This window comes from Fistularia commersonii, chromosome 11 (genome assembly GCF_037954325.1).
Source record: "Fistularia commersonii isolate RoL2024-O1a breed Wild chromosome 11, RoL_Fcom_v1.0, whole genome shotgun sequence".
In the NCBI taxonomy this organism is placed as follows: Eukaryota; Metazoa; Chordata; class Actinopteri; order Syngnathiformes; family Fistulariidae; genus Fistularia; species Fistularia commersonii.
Genome location: NC_141294.1, coordinates 12,778,971 through 12,804,835, shown reverse-complemented (window position 1 = coordinate 12,804,835; position 25,865 = coordinate 12,778,971). Strand labels below are relative to the sequence as shown.

General features: G+C 41.9%; 1 protein-coding gene across 1 annotated transcript in view; it reads left to right on the top strand.

The window, feature by feature from the left end:
* clec16a (C-type lectin domain containing 16A) overlaps positions 1-14,335 on the top strand; it is a 64,989-nt gene extending 50,654 nt beyond the window's left edge. The window contains exons 17-23 of the mRNA XM_086155015.1: positions 6,128-6,256; positions 6,454-6,574; positions 8,580-8,731; positions 10,033-10,237; positions 11,147-11,317; positions 12,199-12,336; positions 12,983-14,335. Coding sequence (XP_086011141.1) covers positions 6,128-6,256; positions 6,454-6,574; positions 8,580-8,731; positions 10,033-10,237; positions 11,147-11,317; positions 12,199-12,336; positions 12,983-13,632 — 1,566 coding nt within the window. The 3' untranslated portion in view covers positions 13,633-14,335. The remainder of the gene's footprint in view (positions 1-6,127; positions 6,257-6,453; positions 6,575-8,579; positions 8,732-10,032; positions 10,238-11,146; positions 11,318-12,198; positions 12,337-12,982) is intronic.
* Positions 14,336-25,865: the final 11,530 nt, after the last annotated feature.

Below are 25,865 nucleotides of genomic sequence, written 5' to 3'. Positions count from 1 at the left end.
AACAGAGGAGGGGGGCCTCAGACACAACCTTTCACAGACGTATAACGCCATACTGAGATCAATACCAAGACGGTTTTGCACACACGGACCAGGCCCATCTCCGCCCTCCAAACAACCAAGATTCACCCCCAGAACCAGCTCCCGGGAACTTCCACATGAGCCTCTGGTCATGTGATCCAACAGGTTTCACTCCTTTGTTTAGCATGAGGCGCACCATATTATAAGATGCACCTTCAATGAATGGCCTACTTTAAAAAAAAATCATATATATGGCGCATCAGGTTATAAGGCGCATTTTTTGAGAAGATTAAAGGCTTTTAGGTGCGCCTTATAATGCGGAAAAATACAGCACATATAAAGATGCTTCTCCTTCATTCACTTTTAGTGAATGTAGACTTGGCCAGGGAGAGTTGATGTCATCGGGTGGTATCTAATGATCTTTGGGTGTTTCAAACCTGAACCGCAACACCCTCAACATTGGAGGGTAAGCAGTGGTGGCCAAATCACTGCCTATCAGCCCCCCCTGGCTTCCAGCTAAATTCCTCTCTCCTTCTCCATAACCAGCAAGAGGCTCTTTCTGCTGCCTCCCCCATCCTGCGAGCTGCCGTCTTTCTCTGCCGTCTTCTCCCTTCCCGTCACCCCAATTGCTGTGAGCATTCTCCACACTGACTGGGCAGGGAATTCTCCTCATCCTATCTCAACTGGGAAGAGCCATGCCTGCCATCCTTTCCCCCTGCAGTCATGCAAGAGATCCTGGTATTTGGCGCTCTTTCTCTCAAACGCTTGCTCACAACCCTCTTCCCATGGGACTGTAAGTTGAATGAGGATGAGCTTCTATGCCTCTTCAGACCACAGTACGATGTCTGGCCTCAGGGTCGTCTGGACAACCTGGGGGAATTGCAGTCTCCCCCCATGTCTATTTTCATTTCCCATGACTCAGCAGATTGCTTCTTGTTGTTGCTGTAGTTGGTGGCTTTTGTCCTTTGTCTCCCTTACAAACTTGATTGATGGTATTGCTCTTTCATATGGTTGGTGTTTCTTGTGTCTCTCCTGCTCCAGGGTGTCAGTGAGTTTCATGAGCACCCTGTCATGGCGCCACCTGTATCTTCCTTGGGCAAATGCTGTTTTACACTCAGACAGGATGTGTGCCATGGTACCCCTCTTCCTGCAGAGCTTGCACAATGGGTCCTCCCTCATGCCCCACTTGTGCCAGTATGTCAGAGTCGGGAGTGCATCATACACTGACCTTAGCACGAATGAGATGCGGAAAGGCTCCAGTCTCCACAGATCTCCCCACGTGATCTTCCTCTTGGGTCATTCCCATTTGGTCCATGCTCCCTGGGACGCTAGCTCCACTGCCCTTGCCCTTCGTCCTTCCTCTTCCAGGTTCTGTATTTCCGCCTAGATCATGGCCCTTTTCTCCTTGAATCCTGCCACTGGCTGTGCTGCATTTCATGAGCAAAATAGAAGAATGAGTGTCAGCTGTTTTGGAGTCTAATGGCAGTCTGGTAGAACAAGTTCTTCAGCCGTTTCATTCTACATTTCACAGTGCTTTACCTCCGGCCGGATGGTAAAAGCATGAAGATTCCATGTTGAGGGTGGGTGTGGTCCTTGGCAAGAGGCAGCTCTCCTGTTGACTGGATGAGGCTGAGGACACATCCCTGAGGAGTACCCATGTTCATGGTGCTGAGGCTCTATTACCTATCCTGACAGACTGGGGTCTGCCAGTCAGGAGAGTCCAGGAGCCAGGCACAGAGGGTGGAGTGCAGGCCATGTGTGGACATTTTGTGTTAGAGTTTGAGGGGTATGACTGTGTTGAATACGGAGCTGTAGTCCACAAAGAGCATCCCGATGTAGGAGTCTTTTTTTCCAAGGTAGGTGAGGGAGTAGTGAAGGGTTGCAGCTATGGTGGCTTTAGGTGGATCTGTTGGGCCGGTATACAAATTGCAGGGGGTCTAGGGTTTCCGTGAATGTCATTCTGGCTCTTCTTGGGGAGGGGGATGATGGTTGTGTAGTTGAAGCAGGTGGGGACGGTGCTCTGGCTGAGTGAAAAGTTGAAGTTGGCAATGAGAACATCAGCCAGCTTATTGGCGCAAGCTCTGAGGGATGTTGTCCGGTTGCGGGGGTTGATGCTTCTGAGCGCTCAACATACCTGGTTTGCTGATAGTGTTGTGAGAGAGGAGGAGTGAGGGGTTTATGAATCACGATTTTTTAAAGGAATAACAATTCTTAGTGCTTTTTCAACAACTCGCCTATTGGTTTTCCCAGATGGGGTTCCTTTTAAAGCAGGAATGTCAAAGTCAGAGGGGCAAAAAACAAATTTGTTTCAGGCTGAGGGCCGGACTAGTTCAGTGAACATATTGAACTGACTGAACATAGCCTATTGATCCAAGACCTAAATGCATAAATGAAATTGCATGCATTTTAAACTGAAAGTGCAATATCGTGCTGCTCTATGATCACATCAATTACTGCTTTCAAATAGTAAGATGAAAAAATAAAGATAAATAAATCAAATCAGTTATATTCTTTCTCATGCCTCCTATCTGCAATTTTTCTGAGTCCATGAGTAGTTTCTGAGTATATTTACTTGTCCGACTGACAAGTAAATATAAATTCAAATATAAATATAAATCAAATAAAATAAAATAAATCTATGGTACACAGACAAAACAATACTTTCTTCAAAGAAAAATTGAAGGTCTTGCAGAAACAAATGTAAAAATTTAACCGAATTAAAAACCAAAAATGTGTTTGTGCTCTGTGATGCTCACTTGTCTGAGGCTGAGCCTGATACTTGGTGATGTCTCTTCTTTTGTGCAAGTTCATCAATGTTCAGGGTCAGGCTCTGAGCTGAGGAAATCCTAAGGATTGAGTGAAGGTGCTTATCACTAAGACAGCTCCTGTGTGATGTTTTGCGTAGCCTCATCAAAGAGAACAGTTGTTCACACAGGTATGTGCTGCCAAACATACGTCTGAGCAGCTCTGCGCAGCTGGGGCATTGTGTCGGAGATGAAACGTGCAAAACTCAGCAGCACCCACTCTCATATTTTCCTTCAGTGGGTCATTTTGCTGGAGCTCAATTAACTCCATTCGTAGGTTTGGTGGTGCGCTTTCCATGTCAGCTGCAAAAGGATTGCTGAGCAGTGCAAACCTGCTCATTTTGGGCTTCAAAGTCAGCAAATCTCCGTCAGAAGTCGGCATCAAGTATGTTGAGTTTATCTGCAAACTGTGTACTTGGGAACACAGTAGTAGAGAGCTTCTCTTTCATGGTCTGGCAGCTGGGAAAGTGACTTAAGTTTTCTGTCCTCATCTGCAGCCAAATTTTCTCCACATAAAAGACACACAGGTTTGCCTTTTAACTCCGTGAACATGTACTCTGCCTCCGACCTGCCTTGAAATCTCGTTCTCAGCGTCCACCTTGCGTTTAGCCATTTTTGGGGAGGAGGTAGCTGAAATTTGGCACCTGCTCTGACTGCTAATGAAGAATGAAGCCAAAGCCTGCTTTTGCGCTGCAGTCAGTTTGCGGGCTACTGTTGCATTCTGGGGAATGCAGTATTGGTGCGTTCAAAACACCAGGGGGCAGCTGCAGCCTGTGGGCCGGTTCTCATAATAATCGATTTCACCCCAGGGGCCAGAGGTAATTCGTTCGGGCCTTGACTTTGACATATGTGTTTTAAAGCTTCCTAAATGGAAAAAAAATACACATTCGTCAGAATTCCTCTCATGACCTTTCTGGTCTACCATTCACAAGAGGAGTAGGCATATATAAGACAATTGTATGGCTCTCCAGTTTCTTTACTTTGTACTCTCAAGTCAGTCATTATTGTGTGTTTTTTACTTACTTACTTCCTTCCCAAATCATTACCCTCATGAAGGGGGGCATTACCCTCGTTCCTGGATGGAGTACTTAAGATGCAGTATTTGCTTTAACGCTGGTAGAGAAGTACAGAGAAGGTCAGAGGGAGATGCATTGTGCCTTTATAGACCTAGAAAAAGCATACCACAGGTTGCTGAGAGAGGAACTACAGTACTATATGAGGAAGTCTGGAGTGGCTGAGAGTATGTTAGAATTAGAGTATGTTGGTGGACATGTTTACGAGCAGTGAGACAGTAGTGAGGTTTGCTGTAGGTATGACAGAGAAGTTCAAGGTGGAGGTGGGGCTACATCGAGTGTTAGTTCTGAGCCCCTTGTTTGCCGTGGTGATGGGCAGGCTTACAGATGACGTTAGACAAGAATCTCCATGGACTATGATGTTTGCAAATAACATTGGGATCTATAGTGAGAGCTGGGAGCAGGTGGAGGAAATCTAGAGAGGAAGAGGAATGCTGTAGAAAGGAGAGGAATGAAGGATAACCATAGCAAGACAGAATACATGTGTGTGAATGAATGGGACAGAACTTGAACAGTGAGGCAACAGGGTCAAGAGTCCAGAGCAATGGAGATTGTTGAAACTAGGTGAAGAAATGCATGAGAGCAGGTTTGAACAGGTGGAGAAAAAATTCAGGGGTAATGTGTGATAACAGAGTATAAGCCAAAATGAAACGAAATGTGTGCACAACAGGAGGGAAACCAGCGATGCTATATGGTCTAGAGCGGCCAAGGAACCTATGGTTCGCGAGCCTCTGGTGACGGCATATGGCTCGCTAACAATTTTGAGTTGAAAAAGAAAAAATCAGTGTGGAACTGATTTTAAAATAGTTGTGATATTTCTTCATAATACTGTGTCATTTTAAATTAAACAGAAATTTGTTTTGAAGATAAGTTTCACGGGTCATCCGTCGGTTGGGTCGGGAACCATTGGGTTCCGAGCATGTCCGGGTCTTTGTAAAGGTGAATAAATTAATTTTATCAGATAGCCAACTAGTTTATCCGCGTGAATCCTCATAACGGAAAAGATGGCGAAAAGATAAAAAGACAATGATTACCGTACATTCCAGCCAGCATGGACAGAGGAATTTGCATTTGGATCTGCAGTATGTCTACTCTGCTATGATAAAATTGCATCGATAAAACGGTCAAATATAAAGCGGCAGTTCGAACAAATCCATGCAGCACCAGTAGTCGCGTTAAAAGTAAGACATAGTTAATTCATTGTACGTTGAAAATGCTATATGGCTCTCGATTAAATATATTTAGAAATATTTGTCTCTCCCAGTCAAAAAGGTTCCGACCCCTGGTCTGATGAACCAGATGAAATAGTTAAGGTTCTCTTCAGGAGTGACAAGTGTATATAGGATCAGGAATGAGTCCATCAAAGTGACAGCACATGTTAAATAGTTTGGAGATAAGATCCGAGAGGCCAGACAGAGATGATTTAGTAATGTACAAAGTAGGGATAGTGAATGTATTGGGAGAAGGATTCTGAGGTTGGAACTCCTTGGCAGGAGGCCTGGCGGTAGATCAAAAAGAAGACATAGATGTAGTGAAAAATTACATTAAGTCAGTTTGTGTCCCTGAAGGGAACAGCCAAAAGGAAGAGAATATTGTCTTCATGATGGGATAATATTAGGATATTTGGATATTAGGATAATATTAGAGGTTGTAGAATATAATATATTTCGTTTACTCTTGGTGCAACCAAGTTATATAGAGTCCATCTGACTTATTATATCACTGAACTCAAAACGCAATGATCAATTTATAATATTTAATTTTCTTTAAACTTAATTAGTTGCATGTCTCATATACATGTCTCAAATACACTTGGGCATTTATCTTTTAAAATAATTAGCTTTGAAGACAGCATTTAATGTGTGAACAGTAACTGACTTACGCAAGACAAATGTAAAATTAATACAACCATAGACATTTTATAAATCCACAATCTCTTAATAGAACCATACTCTCCTGATGGTTACAATGCAACATGTTATTGTGATGAAATATCACTTTTGTGAATCTTGAAATATATATGCGTGTGTGTGTGTATATATATGTGTGTGTGTGTGTGTGTGTGTGTGTGTGTGTGTGTGCGTGTGTGTGTGTATATATATATATATATATATATATATATTACCCATCCAAAAGCAGGTTTATACTCCAAAGTATATTGTCATTACCTCAATGTATTGTACCCCCTTTTATAATTGAAGAATAGATTTCATATTTGTTCATGTTTTATAGAATAAACCACTGAACGTGGAGTACCTAATGATGGATGCCTCCATTCTACTGCCCCCCACGGGAACCCCTCTCACTGGCATTGACTTTGTCAAAAGACTGCCTTGTGGAGATGTGGAAAAGACACGAAGGGTAAGGGTAATCCACTAACTTAATGTTCTCAATCTAAGTTCAAATGAAATATTTTGGTGGTTTACTTCAGACTTCTATTAGAGAGGCATAAAGTCACCAAAAAATATTCCTGAGCCCTGTAAATGTTCTCATTTGATTTGTAGCTGAGTATAAAATCATCTGTGTTTGTTTATGTCTATTCCTTTTTTTTTTCTTAGGCAATTCGCGTGTTCTTCATGTTGCGGTCTTTATCACTTCAGCTTCAGGGAGAACTTGAAACCCAGCTGCCTCTCACTAGACCTGAAGACCTTATCAAGACTGATGATGTCTTAGACCTCAGTAAGAAATTTGCAAATTTTCTATCATAAAATATAGAACAGATAGTTTGTAAACGTCTTTCAAATCAATCCATCCATCTATTTTCTTCTGCTTAGCCAGGGCTTATCACAAAGGCAACAGCCTAAGCAGATAAGTCTAGGATTCCCTTTCCACTTTCTGCTAATTTTGTGGGGGAATCCCAATGAGTTGCAAGGTTAACCGAGAGATAAACCGTCCAGCATGTCCTGGAACATCACCAGGCCCACATCCTGGGACATACCTGGAACCCCTCCTCAGTGAGGTATTTAGGAGGCATCCTGACCAGATACCCAGGTGACCTCATCTAGCTCCTGTCAATGCTCTTCTAGGAGCCCCTTCCAGACACCCTGTGGAGGAAACTTAATTTGGACTGCGGAGATCTGTGATCTTGTTCTTTCGGTCAACCAACAGCTCATGATCATAGGTGAGGGGAGGAACATAGATTGACTGGTACATTGAGAGCTTTGACTTTTGGCTTAGCTCCATTTTTTACCATGACAGAGTCCTCAAAATAGTTCGTCTCACTTCTGATGCCACACTGATCTGCCAGTTGATCTCCTGCTCCATTTTTTCTTCAATTGTGAACACACCCTTGAGACATGGTTGAATGCCTTCTCACATCCATGAAGTACATGTAGACTGGTTGGGCGAACTCCTATACACCTTTCAGGACCCAGCTGAGGTTGTAAAGCTGGTCCACTGTAACATAAGGAAAAATAAACACACTGCTCCTCCAGAGATTCCACAATGTGATGGACCCTTCTCTCCAGGATCCCTGACTAGACTGAGGAGGGCTGAGGAGCCCTCTGTAGATGGAACACATCCTCTAGTCCCCCTTCTTAAAGAGAAGGACCAACACTCAAGTCTGTTAACCTTAGAGGCATTGTTCCCCCCGATTATGGCGTGTCATCCAAGACAGGCCCACAATATCCAGAGCCATGCGTAACTAGGGCGAGTCTCACCCACCTCCTAGAGAATCTTTTAAACCACCTCGGCAACTTCAGCCGCAGAGATAGAAGAGCCTATTCCTGAGGCGCAAGACTCTGCTTCCTTATTGGAAGACATATTGATAGGATTGAGGAGGTCTTCGAAGTATTTCCTCCACTGACCCACAAGTAGAGTTAAGTAGCCCCCCCCCCATACCCACCATACAGTGTTGATGGTGACCGCATCCCCCTCCCACCTCACCTTACTCTTTCCACGCCCCAGTCTTTGACTCACTGACCACCAAAGCTGGATTCCGCTTAGTTAGTCCGTACCTACCTCCACACCCAAGGGGCCGAAACAGCCACATAGGACTCGAGGGTTGGTTGATGCCACATCAGACACCAACCAGGCAAAAATAACAGTCAAACCCATCTCCCCAACCGCAGACAGAAGGAGTCTACCCTCCTGTTGACCATGGTGAACACTCTTGCCTTTGGTGACCCTACCAGGTGGATAAATCCCCTGATAGTTGACCCTATTGGACCATTGAGACACGCCTACCCCTTCACCAAGACAGAGTGTCATCTTGAGTTTTATATGTATATCAAATTTTCCAAAAAGGATATCCCCAACCCTAATCAGCCCTTCACATTTTTGGTCTTCTTGCAGGTCTGTGTTGTATGACTTGTAACTGTCCTCACTGTTTCACCTTGATGATTTGTATAGTACAAATATAAAAACATTAAAATCAACCTCTTAAAATTTCCAAGGGAAGTGACCCCAGTAAATCATAACGGAATTTAAAACGTTTAAATATATGTATAATATCATATTTATTATGTAATTTCATTATCAGAGACTGAATGCATGGTATAAATAATTCAGCCAAAAAAATAGTTGTTTTGTTTTTAGCGTCATTGATAGCCTGGCATTAGAATTGTGTTCAATTCAGTCAGTCCACAGAGGGTTAATTCATTTCAACTTTTAACCACTTTTAATAAAGGAGTGGAAAAAAAAGAACAAGTACATTTGAGAATTGTGTGACTTTATTGTATTTCAGATAACAGTGATCTTATAGCTTGCATGGTTGTCAGTAAAGATGGTGGCCAGGCCCAAAGGTTCCTTGCTGTAGATGTCTACCAGATGAGTCTGGTTGAACCAGAAACCAAGCGCCTTGGGTGGGGTGTTGTCAAGTTTGCTGGCCTCTTACAAGTAAGAGAAATAGTTATGAAATGCGCATGGTAAAAAAACATGCATTTGTGTGTTTTCTTATATTAAAGTCCTCTACCTGCATCTTATTTATTTATTTTGATATAATCAGTCTATTTTCTAATGTACGTGAGACCTTGCATCATTTCATGAAAATAAAAGTTCATTTCAAATTTGATGGCAGCAACACATCTCCAAAAAAAATGGAACAAATGATGTTTAATGTTGTGTAGCAACCTCCTCTTTGATCAATGTCTATAAATGTCTGTGAGAAGACTGAGTGTTAAGAGGAATTATTTCGCTCTCTTACTGATGCAGGATTGTAGCTGCTCAGCATTCTTGGGACATTCGTTTGTCACTTTTTATTTATGATGCACCAAATGTCTTCTGTTAGAGAAATTTCTAGACTGCTGGCAGGCCAGTTTTGCACCTGGACTCTTCTCCTGCAAAGCCATGCTTCCCCAATGGATGCAGCATGTGGTTAAGCATTGCCTTGCATGTGCAAGGCCGTCCTTGAATGAGGAGTTATGTTTTGCTCCAAAACTTTTTTTGTCAGCTGAATACAGTGCTCATAGTTTCCAAAAATAATATCAAATGTCATTTCAATTGACCACAGAACAGTTTTCAATTTTGCCTCCAACCAATTTAAATGAGCTCTGCAGCTACAGCAGCTATTTTGAATAACATTGGCATATGACTACTTGCATGCTTGTTTAATGCAGTACCGTCTGATGGCCAGAAGAAAGCATCCAGTTTTGACCTTGGGGCTTGTCCATTGCACCCAGAGATTCCTCCGGATTCTCTGAATCTTTGAAGATAATACACTCTGAAATGCTCCTTTTTTACCTAGCTATGTTACTGACCTGTTGCAAAATTAACCAAATTAATTGTCAAATGTCCCGCAGTTGTTTTTTTTTTTATCTTTGCAAATTACTTTTTGCACCATTTTGTTGCCTGTTCCAACTTTTTTTTAATGTGTGGCTCCCATCAAAATGAAAACAAAAATCTCATTTTCAATATTCGATGTAGTAATTCTGTTCTACTGGGTTCATGAGATTTACATGTCAGAGCATTCTTTTTTTATCCATATTTGACACATTTTTGCAACTTTTTTGGAATTCGGGTTGTCCTTGAGAAGTCTGTTATTCAGGTAAATTTGTCCCATTTAGCATTGAGTGACTCATATGCCTATGCTTCCTCTTGGTTTACTTGGTTTACTTTACCATAATTCCTTTCTATTTTTTTCTGACTTTTTTTATCATAATGTTTTCTCTTTCTTCCACCCTTTCTTCCTCTTGTTAAAGGATATGCAGGTGTCTGGTGTGGAAGATGACAGCCGAGCTTTGAACATTGTTATACACAAGCCCAGTTCCAACCCCCATGCAAAGCCCTTGCCCATCCTGCAGGCCAACTTCATCTTTGCCGACCATATCCGCTGCATCATTGCGAAACAGAGATTAGCCAAAGGTCGTATCCAAGCTAGACGAATGAAAATGCAAAGAATTGCAGGTGCGTTAACAGGAGATGCTGAAAGACAACTGTCCTTAATCGTTTGGTCAAAATCATTCTTCTGTTGGGAATCCAGGCACTAAGTCCTTTTAAGAGACACAAGTAGAGATCGGTGCATTGGGTATCATAGTTAAAATGTCATCCGTGCTGTAATATCCGTGAGCAATGTAATGTTTATGTATTATTTGACCGTAAAACACGCAAAAAGACAAAAGACAAATATCTTTCATCACCAGAATTTGTGAAAGATTTTCTTATAAATCTCACTGTATTTAAAAAAAAAAATCCTGTATACACAACTGTTTAAGTGTATCACCGATCCACACAGAGGTGAACACCGCCTTATTGGCTAATTTCCAAATGAATTTTCAGATGTTATTCACTCATTACCTTGAAAAACATTAAGCAAGCCTAGAAAAGGACTATGAGAACATAAAATTAGTCCATGAACTTCAGAAGAAGAAATCTATTCATAAAATTATTGCTATCCGTCTAGATGGAGTAACTTAAAGAAAAAAATAATGTATGACCCCTTAAGGACTGTTAATCAAACAACAATTAAAAGCATGTTAGTGCTTTGTTTGATACACCACCCGTGATGTTTTCAGTCATACAATAAAATTGATCAAGATGAGTAAATCATAAGCCTTAAAAGCTGTTGACATTGGAATCACACAGGCTCATAGTTGAGTGAAGTAGAACTACACCAGCGTGCTTCAAAATTCCTAGTTTGTAAATCATGCTCAGAATATACAGCACCTGACACTTGCCTTTCAAATTAGGAAGACAAACACTTCTACAAAGTTGTTTGTACTTTCTACCATCTCACCTGAAATTAGAGACCCTATAAACATCACCTTAGTGACCTGACAAACATTGTCTTATACTCTCTGTTGCCTCTGTATGCAGCCCTGCTGGACCTGCCTGTACAGCCCAGTACATCTGACGTGTTGGGTTTTAATCAGTCAGCCAGTGCTTCACCAAGTGGCTTGCCTTTCCGCTTCTATGACCACTCAAGACGAGCCCCAATTGACCCCACAGCAAACAGATCAGTCTTTGCCTCAGTTGATAAAGTTCCAGGTAATACTCAGGAGTCCAAACTCTGCACATGCAGTTTCAGCCTGTCTATGCTTCTCTGAGACTGAAAAAAAATCAGGACATATGTGTGGGTTGGGAGTGTGCGGTTCTGTTGATTTATTTAAATCAAATATGACAAATATGATTTAAATGAACTGTTGGGACGATTGGTTACTCCTGAAGGTAATGGCAGTAAAACTGTTATAAAATCACAGGCACTAGGACCACTTTTTTTAATTGTAATTTTGCTCTAGGGTTCCAATTTACTTATGTATCCAGCAAGTAAACAAAAATATGTAACAGCAAAAAGCCTACATTTTACAATCTGAATTATCATAAAGCAATAAGCATACACGCAGTGTTTTGTTTTCCATTATTCTTAACTTTTTTACACTGTCTTAATCTTGCTCTTGGTTAAGTGGAGGCTCTAAATTGCCAACATGTGGGACTGGTTGTGGCTTTTTGAATAACGGGAGACTGGTCAAGGGTTACTACCCAGGGTACCCTGAGTTTCCAAACCAAGGACCACATTTGTTTTTTGGCCCTAATAGTCACTCATATACAAGTGTTAGGAGCATTATTTAAATGGGTTCTTGCCTACATGCTAACTTATAATCATATAATAGCAGGGGACAAACATGATTTTCTCTTTTTATAATGATTGTTTTGTTTCAGTTGTAGAGATTCTGTCAAGACAAATTTTGTTGTAACATGGCAACGTATATTTTGTTCCTCAAATCAGTGCATAATAATCTAGCCAATAGCTTTCCCAGGCCAGATAATCTTTTAGGTGACTTTATTAGTTTCTTTACTGTGGCAGCACAAATACTTGGAACATTTTAACAATATATCACCAGTCATATGCGAATTTGTGCCACCCTCAGGTTTTGCAGTGGCTCACTGTGTGTTGCAACATAGTCCCTCCTCACTCTCCTCCCCTACACCTCCCTCCAGTGGAAATGGAAGTGAAGGAAGATATGACTCTGTTACTGGACATGGTAAAAAAGTTCAGAACCCCTCGGGTAAGACAAAGACACAAAGAAAAACTCCTTACGTGCTCAAACACATGTGAACATGCATGTATATTGTATGGCCTAGGGGGTGGCATGGCGCAGGAGGTAGAGCAATCATCTTTGGAACCGAACATTCCTGGTTTGATTCCCGGCTCCTCCTAGTGTGTCGAAGTGTTGTTGAGCAAGACACTGAATCCCTAACTGCTCCCCTAGTGCTGGTGGCTGCGGTTAATTGGGAGAACGAATTTTCCCAAGGGGATGAAAAAAAGGATAAATTATTATTATTATAATCACAATTTTATTTGTAACCAGTAAGTCAAAATCATTGCTTTACATTATGGGCATTATGGGCTATTACATGAACAAAACAAAAGAAAACATGGTGTTAGATGTGTGTCTTGATTCCAGTCAAAGATGTGTTGGTGTTTTTGCTTATCCAAATATACACCTCTCTGTCATTTGGTTTTATTTTCCCTGCGGTTTTGACATAATCTTAAACTAAAGATGGTTTAATGCAGACCAAAGATTCTCCTGAAATGGTATTTATTTGTCATTTGCACCCTTTTCTTCTACAACGGGCTGTAGCAGACAGAAGGATATGAATTGAGGCCTTTACAAGTCTTAACTTCTTAACTTTGCCATCTGCTCTCCTTAGATGGTGGCGCATTTTTGGAGAACACTCCTCCACCCTCAAGGATAAGGGAAGGAAGAGGTGAGGAAGTAACACAGGTCCCCTCTCCTGCCTTGGCCTCATTCCTAGGACCAGCTTTAGCTCCAAGTCTGACTCCAGCATCCCAACCCACCATCTCACTCCTTACTGCTGGTGATGCTGACACCCTCAGTGTAGAGTCACTCACACTGTTGCCACCTGCAGACTCCCCACACTTGTACCACTATGCTAGCCACAGTCTTGAGAGACATTCACCTCTACAGATAATGGATACTGCCATTCCTGAGGAGCAACTGGATGAAGTGAATTGTGGATTTTTTAAAGGAGAGCGAAAGGAAGTAGAGGAGCAGCACAAGGAGGATTGGTCTCCAAAAGATGAGAAAAAGACTGACACAACAGTAAAAGAGGGAACTGCAAAGATGGTATTGGTCACGCTTACCAGTCAGGCAACAGTGGATTCAGAGATGGGATATTTTGAGTCTGTGGATAAAGATACACCTCTAGGAGAAGAGAGGGAGACTCCCTCTATTGCGGATATGAAGGATATGGGTAACTCAACAGCTTTAGAGTCTAAAGAGAAGAGAGAAGATGCAGAAGCTCAAAGTGAATTACCAGAATCACCTCAAACAGACTAATAATATGCCTCCATTTCCATGCACTTAAACTCATCTCCCACACCCCACACACACGGCCAAGTATTACAGTGAAACTGTTGAGCCTGGCTACATTATATTTTCGTATTGCGACCTGCTGTAGGTATTTGATGTGAATTGTCTAAAAGGCTTCTGAAGGCATTTGAAAATTTGGGGTTCAGACATGAGAAGAGCTCTCATTCCTTGAAGAATTCCAAGCTTGAGTCAGATAGTAATGAACCTTGAAATAGAGTCAAAGCACATTTGGGTTGTAGTGCGCTCAATTGTGTCTGGTGGTGTTTGTGTAAATGTTTTGAGCATGCCTGACTAAAGGCACACAACCAGCAATGTTTTGTAATCATTCTAATACATAGTTCGTCGGATGAAAGACATGTACATACACCATGTACTAATGCTGATAGATTTTAAAAGAGCTGCTCTATTTTTATGTCTTATGTTCACTTTACAGTTAAACACTGATGTGCTGTGGTGTTGGTTACAACTTTAACACACTTAAGCTCAAAGTATTGAGCTGCACGAGCCTTTTTATGCACTAGCCATTTGTTAGGTGCATGTAAATATGTGAGCTCACAGCATGGAAGAATGTATGTCCAACATGAGGTTCATTTCTTACTTTCTCATTACAAAAATAAATTTATTTAGCGTGTATTAATGGAATTATCTGCATTAAAATAAGTGAAGAGAAGTAGGTTTCATTCATTTTATGGGATTTTTTTCTCTATTTGATTCCGTTTCAGTTTCTCCTTTGCAATATTGTAAAACCCACATCATACAAAGATTAAATAATCCTGGAATACTGGAATAACTGGGTTATGTGAAAAGGAATGTTTGTGATCACATTTAGCACCACCATTCTTAACACTGAGTGGACAGGTTTGGTTTACTTCAGATTTGAGCAATCAAAACTGCGTCAAAGGATTAGCTTTTATTTTGATTTCTATTCCAAAAGACTACATTTTTTTCCAAACATATGACTTAAAATTAGGATGGGAATCCAGGAAAAAAAATGTTTTCATAAGCAGCTAACACGACAGTACTGACTGCTGAATAATGCTACTGAATATATCTCCCAGTTTCTCCTCAGACACTGACTTGAGTTCTGCAAGGGCTTGATTTAGTCCTCTAGCAAACCACCTGAAACTTTTACTATTTGACTTATTTTTGATGACTGAATTGGCAAATTTTAGTGTAACATTTATTCTGAAGAAACATACAGTGTTTGTAAAGCCTCACGAAGATAAGTAACTATTAAGCCACTAAAAATTATCTTGAGTTTATAAGCACGAAAGAACTAGCCCATTTAATAGACAGAAAGGATAACACCTGAGCCCAACTGAGGGTCTACTCTTTGGTCAAAGCAAGGAACACCCATGCTGTTTATTCTGCAGAATAAAGGTTAAGCTTAACTAACCAATAAGATTTATGATTAGTGATTAGATTAGATTATAATTCTGTTTTATCTCTCCATCTCTCATATATTGTTTCAATGATTTGAAGAAGCCCTGTGTAATTTTTCCTTAATTCAAAACTTTGTATGTTGCCCTTGGGGGTGCTTACTCTTCCCCTTCACACTCGTTTCTAATAATTCAGCTTTAATAGTTACAGCCCAATCACTAATCTTCTGTCATTATCATACAACTGATGTTTCAAAACACCTTCATCCTTTTAACTTAACAGTCATCAACCAGCTTGTAACAAAAATAATCAGAGCAATACTTTTATGGAATGCTCCTTTTATTGTTTGAATCCAGCTTTTATAACAGGACAATGGAACTGGCAGCCATGCCGGGCAGTGCTTAATAGTTTGGAATATACAAATGGTAATGTTACTTTCTAACATTGATGGTTGCTTTTAACAGTAGACACATTTTACCTGAAAATGAAATAACAATCTTTCATTATTAAGTCTATTGTGTGCAATTCATGTGTATGCAATGTAAATGCTTTTGGCTTTTTAAACATCATTGTTGGTCAACTAAAAAAAATAACTAAATGAAAATCTGCAATAAATTATTCTATTGAGCATTCAAACCTCTGCCTAAATGGTAAATGGTGTCCACTTGTAAAGCGCATTCATCGACCTTGCTGTTTCAAAGTGACTCACACTGGAATGGATTCAGCCATTCATACACACACACACACACACACACACACTCACACAACAATGTGAGTGCAAGGCACTAACCTGACCAGGGATAGGCAACCTTTACTACTCAGAGCCACTTGGACCCGTTTCCCCACAATAAAGAAAACACCAGGAGCCACACAACCCTTTTGACATTTAAAATGAATAAACATGGCATATAATTCTATTTTTTTATGCCTTTGTGCGATGTGTAAACAAAACGTGTGTTGCATTTTTTATATCAATGAACAACTGCAGAGAAAACGAAATTATGTCTCTGTATGCAGCAAAACATTTTGAACTCCAAAACCTCCAACATTTGGTTGAAGGTTATTTTTAAGCAAAATCGTCAATGTCTATTTGAATCGTTTTATAGAGATGTTACAAGATTGTCTTAACTTTCGATATTTAAATTACATTTGAAAAATGAAATAACTAAAATAAAACACATTTAAATTAAATACTCTTTAATTATTTTCAAAAGCCACTGGGAGCCGCATGTTGACCCCTGACGCAGACCATCTGGAGCAACTGGGAGTTCCAGCTTCTTGCCCAAGCATGCTTTGGCATGCTGAGAGGAAGGGCCAGTAATCGAAGCACCAACCTTCTGATTGTTACGTCTGCTCTTCCAACTCAGCTACACCTGCCTGAGCTTTATGTTTGCAAATTAAACTTGGTTTAAGGTGAACAGTAAGCTGCAATGGAGTAGAACTCACAGTTCATATCTGTCAAACATCTATACAAAGGATCTTGGAAGATCTACAATTAATGTTTATGCAGCAGATGGCAGTATAACATTCAAATGGTCAAATTACTGCATTAAACACCACCTCTTAATTTTTCCTACGCTATATTACATTGCTTAGACAAGAGCAATGCTTAACTTCAAAAACAATGACAAAAATAAATCTTTAAAACTGAAACTTGAAATATTTTTTGTTACTCATAGCCAAATTTAACCTTTCTACAGAATTCTGAACCTCTTCTACAGCATTAAATGTGACATCTTTTAACTGCATTAAGTAGGACCAAATCCAGTTTCTCTAAAGATACTCTACCACCTTGCTTGTGTACTAGACTAGTCAAGATATCAGCCTTCATCACATCTGTTGGATAATAATGCAACAGCATTTGTAAATTCTGCACACATTCATGCATGTAGTTTTAATGATTATCTATGTGCTTGGCTCATGAATGACCAACTGGATTCTTTGCACAGGGCTCCTGATATTCTTCCAGGATCATAGCGTAGTGTCCTTTCCAAGATCACTTAAAAGTCGTCAAAACCAGGCACATTCCCGAGCTGCCTGGCTATGAGTGCGACACAAGTGCAATTGATGACTGTTTTCTTACTGAACCAGCTCACTGCTCCTCCACCCAGCAGAAAAACATTGACAGTTGTTGAACGACGATCATCCTGCTCAGTCAGCATCTGAGAATCCAATCTAAGCTCCAGACACTGACCAATCGCATTTTGGAGCAAGTGTGGCATGTCCAGGTTATGAATGGAACCTTTTTTTATATACTGAAAACGCCACGCAAGAGATATACCCTTTGGGAAATGAGATCAACCCACAAATGCAAGGCACACAGGCTCTAACAAGGATGGACAGAGACAGAGTTTAGGGGAGCAATCAACAACCTTTAATTGATTTATCCAGTAAATAGTCCAAAATGGCAATCACTCCAAACACTGGCTAGGGAGAACATACAGGCGGATGGACCACCAGAGGGGCTCACGACAAGGAGGCGACCAAGAGAAAGAGAGCCACATGTGAAGCGCGCGCACACATGCACACGCTGCCACTTTTTCATGAAGGGCAGATTCCTACGGGCTCAGACTTGCAAGAGATAGCCGAACAGACCGCTGGAGATTGTATGAACAACCGGACCTGCCACACACCTTGGACTAGTCGGTGTCGCACTTTTTAGAGAAACTCTGATATTGGCGATTGGCGCCAGTCAGTCGCGTGTGGTGACTGTTATGTTTCTCAGTTTGAGAAATGTACCGTGTGTACAATAACGGTCAGTACGACAGTTCGAGCAGGTTGGTGATTTAATGGCAGAGTGTTCTCCAGAATAAAGTAATGGGTCGGTTGATACAGCTTCATACAGTTTACATAGCATCAACATTAAAGCATCAACATATTCTCACAGAATATTACATCCCCCTTCTTTTAAAAAGAAACGATAAATCTTTGTGGTAAAGCTGACTAATGAACAGAATAAAGTAAATTTGACCTGTGTACAACATTACACAAATACCAAAAAAGACTGAAAACTTAGGATAAACATAGACAAAGGTTAGAGATCTAAGATGACTCTAGGTTTGAACTCATGGCCAGAACGAGTATGGCAGTTAGTAATTGGTGGTGACTTCGAGTCACAGTCTGTCCCTTCAGCTGCAAGCTGAACTTCAGAGTGGTCGCCAGTGGGAACGGTTTCTTTAGAGTCCATCAGGTGGTGATGATTTCTCCTGTACTGAACTCCGTCTGGTGTTTGGATGTGGTACAATCTGGTACTGTCTGCCGTACTAACAACCCTGTCCTGGGTGAAGAGCTGAGAGTGGCTTTGAGAATCTATCTTAATACTTCTTCTGATAGCTTTGGCGAAAAGCTCTAATGTTGTAAGTAGCCTTTTGACTTACGGTTTTTGGTTTGAGCTGATTAGGGGTGCTTGGAAGAATTGAGCTAAGGCATCGACTCATTAGCAGCTGGGCTGGTGGTTTGAAATTGTCAACTGGTGTATTGCGATACTCAAGTAGGCACAAGTATGGATCCTTGTGATCAACTTTGGCCTTTTCCATAAGCGTCTTGGCGATGTGGACGGCTTTCTCTGCAAGGCCATTGCTCTGTGTGTATTGTGGACTTGAAGTTACAAGTTTGAACTCCCACATACTTGCAAATGACTCAAACTCCTTGCTTGCGTATTGTGGGCCATTGTCTGAGATCACAATTTCAGGAATACCATACCTTGCGAAGGATACTTTGAGTTTGTGTATGACTGTTGATGAAGTGGTGCTGCGCAGTTTGTCCAACTCAAAGCATCTGCTGTGGTAATCAACATTAACAATGTAGTTGTCGTTGTTCCAGGTGAAATGATAAGTTGCAACTGGCCATGGGTATGGGCTGTTGGGGATTGAGTGGCTGATCATTGGCTCCTTGGTGTTTGCATGTCTGTGCTCCAAACACACTGGGCATTTCGCAACCATGTCTTCTATTTGTATATTCATCCCTGGCCAAAACAATATGTCACAAGCTTCATCGTGCTGTGCATCCCAAACAAACTCACAGGACTCTTTTAACAGATGTCGCAGAGGTGCATTAATATCAGATAGCATGGGGGCAAACTTCGACAGATAATTGACCATGCCAAGAATGGTTATGAGTTCACCTTTGTCCTTGGGTGGCTCCATGTCCCTGACAGCTGCGATCTTTGCTGGATCCGGCTTGCCTCCATCTTTAGTTATCAAGTGTCCAAAGTAGCTGACTTCAGTGGCACAGATTTTACATTTTTCAGGGTTGAGCTTGACTCCCTGCTCTCTGGAACGCAGCAACATTGCACAAAAGTTTTTGTCATGTTCCTCTTTGCTTTAACCATAGACAAGAACGTCATCAATAATGGCTGTTACACCCTCCAAACCTTCATATTTTTCATCCACTTTGCGCTGAAACTCATCTTGTGATGACTTGAGTCCAAAGGGTAGGCGAAGAAATCTGTATCTACCAAACACAGTGTTAAAAGTTGTCAACTTTGAGGACTCTTCTGTTAGCTTTATCGCCCAATGACCAGATCTAGCATCCATTACGTTGAAATGACAAGCTCCTGCCAGTTTTGATGTAACGTCTTCAAGTGTGGGCAGTTGATAATGGAGGCGTTTGATCACTTTGTTGAGGTCTCTTGGATCTAAGCAAACCCTGAGTTTACCTGTCCATGGCTTTTCAGTAGGGACCATTGAGTTTACCCATCCGGTTGGTTCTGTGACCTAGATGATGATGTCATGCCTTTCCGTGTTCATGAGTTCATCTTTGAGGCATTCATGCAAAGCAACGGGAACACGCCTTGGTGGGTGAATCACAAGTATTGCATTAGGGTCAATATGGATGGTGCACTCACCGGGAAAAAGACCTATTCCTGTGAAAAACTCATCAGAAAACTCATCCATTACTGACATGTAACATGTGACATGTAACTGAAACAGATAGAATCAGTTTAATCAGCTTGAAATCAAGACATGCTTTGAGCCCCAACACTGGTGGTGCTGCTGTGTCAACAACATGGATTTTCAGCTGCAGTTTAGTGTCTTTATATTGGCATTCAACATTGACTGTGCCTTCAAGGCTAACTGTTTACCTCCTTAACCGTAGAGAGGGCAGGACAACATTTGCAATGTGCGCTGTATTCCTAGCTTTCTGAAAGTGCTTGTAGGAATTACGTTAGCTGAGGCACCAGTGTCTAACTTGAATTTGACTCTGCTTTTCTTCGGACCAACAAGGAGGTCTGCAAAAACTTGTTTGTTGTCATTTTTCTGTGTCATCGCATCAATGAACAAGTCCTCATCATCTGAACATTTGTCTGGCTTTGTTTCATCCACTGTGTGCACTGCTTTTCTCTGCTTTTATCAACATACTTTTGCCAAATGGTTCCATTTGTTACACAATTTGCACGATTTGCCTTTTGCTGGACATGTGTCTCGTGCTGAGTGTGCTTGATTGCCACAGTATCCACATGAGTTGTAGATTTTTTTATCTCCGCCCGACTTGAAGCTGCGCAACCATGATGTCGTGAGTTGCTCTGTTGCGCTCCATGGTGCTGCCTTTTGAGGTTGCCGGTTGACCGTATGCACGGCTTGCTCGCTGTTTCCGCTTGCAAACGTCTTCAGTTGGCTCTGTGCTATTTTGTGAGAACGCACTATGTCTATTGCCTTGTCTAATGTCAAATCAGACGCAACACTGAGCAGTTTTTCTCTTACTCTGGGCAAGTGGATGCCGAAAACAACACGGTCTCTTATCATTTCATCGCTGTTAGCAAAATGACTATCTTGTGCTAGCAGTCTGAGATCCGTTACAGACTGTCCAAACGGCTTGCTCTGTCCCTGCACTCTTTTGTAGAATTTGTAGCATGGAAAGATAATGCTTGTCTTTGGCATAACATAATCTTCAAAACGGCCGTAGTAAGCGTGTAACGTCTTACGTTCACCATCCGTCAGTGTCCAGGTGTTGTAAATATCTCTGCCTTTTTCTCTGACCCAAAGAAGTAGATAGCTGCACTTTTCATCTTCATCTCGTTTCGTTAGCGGTCCCGACAACATTAGTTTGACATGGAGCTTGAACTTACGGCATGCCTCGGGCAGGTTTGTGTGGGTATATGCTGCTCCATGTGCCTGTTAATGCCCCTTTGGAACAAATTGTTTTTTTTTTAATTGAATCAAAGTTGTAATTGCTTGGGTTCCCAGGCTAACTAACACAATCAATGACATGACAAACATTGCATAATGATCAACAGGTATAACTACATCAGCAAACCTGCAAGAATTCCCCAGGGAGGCAGCATGGCCATCATCATCTGTATCTATTTGGGGGCTCTCTGATTCTTCCACCTAGTCTATCAGCTTCGCTGACAGTAGGTTGGTCAGTTTGTTCTTCCTAAATACAATGCTGTATTTTTCTGCAATTTTGTATTGCACCTAGCGTATCAGTGTGTATTTTGAATAGAATAGAAATATTTGGAAATAGGTCATTGGCAGTGTCTCTTTGATGTCCTTTCAATGTATCCTACATTTCTTTTTGAAGTTTGACAGCTGGTTATCAGGTACAGCTGGGATGTACTTCAGCATGAACACAGAAAATGCATGTTCTTTCTGTTTTTTGAAATTCTGCCAGTGCCTCTGCCTAAGCATCCACTGCTAAGGTATCCATTTCCTTTTGCTTTCATCAAGTGTTCAATCTGATATGTCAGTGTTCCCTGGTTCTTTAGTTTGCTCAGCATCTCCATAAACAGCTTATCTTCCATTACGAAGCCCACATCACTGTTTGTGCCACACAAATTCCTTTGTAGCAACACTCTGGAACAATAACCTAGTTTAAGTTTTATATGTTTAACCAGACCTTAAAACTAAACAAACATGCAGACACTAGATGGCAGTATAATGCAGCCTCAGTAGGGGACGCCAGTGTCCTCAAGAGCCGGTCCCAAGCCCTGATAAATACAGTGGGTTGCGGCAGGAATTGTATCCAGCATAAAACTTTTGGCAACTTCCTCTCCTTCTTCTTCTTCTTCTTCTTCTTCTTCTTCTTCTTCTTCTTCTTTCAGCTTTTCCCTTCAGGGTTCGCCACAGCGAATCAACTTTCTCCATCTAACCCTATTCTCCATATCCTCCTCTCTCACACCAACTACCTTCATATCCTCTCTCACTACGTCCATAAATCTTCTCTTTGGTCTTCCTCGAGACTTCTTGTCTGGCAGCTCCGATTCCAGCATCCGTCTACCAATATATTCTCTATCCCTCCTCTGTACATGACCGAACCATCTCAGTCTGGCCTCTCTGACCTTCTCTCCAAAACATCTAACGTGTGCTGTTCCTCTGTTAGACTCATTCTTGATCCTATCCATCCTGGTCACTCCCAAAGAGAACCTCAACATCTTCATCTCTGCAACCTGTAGTTCTGCCTCCTTTCTTTTCGTCATTGTAACAGTTTCTAGGCCATACAGCATTGCTGGTCTCACCACTGTCTTGTACACCTTTCCTTTTATTCTGGTTGATAGTCTTCTATCACATAGTACCCCTGACACTTTTCTCCACCCATTCCAACCTGCTTGGACCCGTCTCTTCACCTCTTTTCCACACTCTCTGTTGCTCTGGACTGTTAACCCCAAGTACCTGAAATCCTCCAACATCTTGATCTGCACTCCCTGTAGCCTCACAGTTCCACCCGCGTTCCTCTCATTCACACACATATATTCTGTCTTGCTGCAACTAACTTTCATCCCTCTACTTTTCAGAGCATACCTCCACCTCTCAAGATTTTCCAGTACCTGTTTTCTGCTCTCACTACAGATCACAATGTCATCCGCAAACATCATGGTCCATGGAGATTCTTGTCTAACCTCATCTGTCAGCCTGTCCATCGCCATTGCGAACAAGAAGGGGCTCAGAGCTGATCCCTGACGGAGTCCCACCTCCACCTTGAACTTCTGTTACCCCTACAGCACACCGTACCAGTGTCTCACAGCTAGCATACATGTCCTGCACCAGTTTAACATACTTCTCTGACACTCTAGACTTCCTCATACAATACCAGAGCTCCTCTCTTGGCACCCTGTCATATGCTTTTTCTAGGTCTACAAAAACACAATGCAGCTCCCTCTGGCCTTCTCTGTACTTCTGTATTGAGATGAGATTGGATGAGAACAACTTTATTTATCCCGAAGGAAATTGTTGTGCCAGAGTTTCAAGTAAAAACATAACAGTAATCGATAATAGTAGGAAGGAGGAAGAATAAGAAATACAATGAAATATAAATTGTCTTAACTGTTAACTGTTAACTGTTAACTACAAAGATTTGAACATTCCCTGCGGCTGAGGGAAGAGGAATTAAAAAGTCTGATAGCCGGAGGCTGGAATGACCTCCTGTGGAGTTCAGTGGAGCTCCTTGGTGGTATCAGTCTACGACTGAAAGAGCTCTGACAGGACGTCAATGTGGCATGCAGGGGATGATCGACGTTGTCCATGATGCTGAGGAGCTTCCTCAGCATCCTCCTCTGTGACACCTGCACAACAGACTCCAGCTCCACTCCCAGGACAGACCCAGCTCTCCTGATGAGCTTGTTGAGTCTGTTGGTGTCAGCTGTCTTGAGCCTGCTGCCCCAGCACACAACAGCATAGAAGATGGCACTGGACACCACCGAGTGGTAAAACATCTGCAGCATGGTCCTGCAGACATTGAAAGATCTGAGCCTCCTGAGGAAGAACAGACGGCTCTGACCCTTCTTGATAATGGCATTGGTGTTCAAGGTCCAGTCCAGTTTATTGTCCAAGTGGACACCCAGGTATATGTAGGTGTCCACAATGTCCACTTCTGTACCCCTGATGGTGACCGGATTCAGGTGGGTCCTTTGTTTCCTGAAATCCACCACTAGCTCCTTTGTCTAGACACATTGAGCTGCAGGTGGTTCAGTCCACACCACTCCACAAACCTGTCCACCACGCTCCTGTACTCCTCCTCCTGGCCTCCGTTGATGCAGCCCACGATGGCAGAGTCATCTGAGAATGGGGAAATATTAGCATTAAAAATATGGGGAAGTATTAGCATTCTCAATGAAAATACTGCATCTGTAGTACTCTTTCTAGGCATGAAGCCATACTGCCATTCACAAATGCTGACTTCTGCTCTGAGTCTAGTTTCCACTATTCTTTCCCATAACTTCATTGTATGGCTCATCAACTTTATCCCTCTATAGTTGCCACAATTCTGCACATCCCCTTTATTCTTAAAAATAGGCACCATCACACTTTGTCTCCATTCTTCAGGCATCTTCTCACTCTCTAAGATCCTGCTGAATAATCTAGTCAGAAAATCTACCGCTGCCTCTCCTAGACACTTCCACACCTCTACCGGTATATCATCAGGACCAACCGCTTTTAAGCTATTCATCCTCTTCAATGCCTTCTCCGCTTCACTTTTACTGATTTGTGCTACTTCGTGGTCTACAATAGTCACCTCTTCTACCCTTGCCTCCCTTTCATTTTCCACATTCATTAGCTCTTCAAAGTACTCTTTCCATTTTTTCATCACTCTTCTAGCATCTGTCAATACATTTCCCTCTCAATCCTTAATCACCCGGACCTGTTGTACATCCTTTCCATCATTATCTCTCTGTTTCACCAATCTGTATAGATCATTCTCACCCTCCTTTCTATCCAAATGAGCATACAAGTCATCGTATGCCCTTTGCTATGCCTTTGCTACCTCTATCTTTACCTTTCACCGCATCTCCCTGAACTCCTGTCTGTTCTCTTCAGTCCTGTCAGTATCCCACTTCTTCTTTGCTAACCGCTTTCTGTGTATATACTCCTGCACGTCCTCATTCCACCACCAAGTCTCCTTACCTACTTTCCTTCCAGATGACATACCAAGTACTCTTCTACCTGTCTCCCTGATAACACTAGCTGTTGTTGTCCAATCATCTGGAAGCTCATCCTGACCACCCAGACCCTTTCTCAACTCCTCCCTGAAAGCCATGCAACACTCCTCCCTTTTCAGCTTCCACCACTTTGTCCTCTGCACCGCCTTTGTCCTCTTCATCTTCCTTGTAATGAGAGTCATCCTACAAACCACCGTCCTATGCTGTCAGGCTACACTCTCACCTACAACTTCTTTGCAGTCACTGATCTCTTTCAGTTTATCTCGTCTATAAAAGATGTAGTCTACCTGCATGCTCCTACCTCCGCTCTTATAAGTTACCCTATGTTCCTGTTTTTTTCTGGAAAAAGGTATTCACTACAGCCATTTCCATCCTTTTTGCAAAATCTACCACCATCTGTGCCTCTGCATTCCTCTCGTGTATACCAAATCTGCCCATTACTTCTTCATCCCCTTTATTGCCTTCACCTTCATGTCCATTGAAGTCTGCACCAATTACCACTCTCTCATTTCTTGGAATAATCTGCATCACTTCATCTTACTCATTCCAGAACTTCTCCTTCTCTTCAAATTCACATCCCGCCTGGGGGGCATAGCCACTAACAACACTGAGCATCACACCTTCAATTTCCAGTTTCAGACTCATAAGTCTCACATTCTTTTCACCTCCAGAATATTCCTAACAAACTCCTCCTTCAAGATAACTCTTACTCCATTTCTCTTATTGTCAGTACCATGATAGTAGAACTTAAAGCCCGCTCCTAAGCTTCTAGCCTTACTACCTTGCCCCCTGGTCTCCTGGACACACAGTATATCCACCTTCCCTCTCTGCATCATGTCGACCAACTCTCTACCTTTTCCTGTCATAGTCCCAATATTCAAAGTCCCTACTCTCAGTCCCAGGCTCTTTCCTTTCCTCCTCTCTCTCTGTTTCTGAACATGTATTC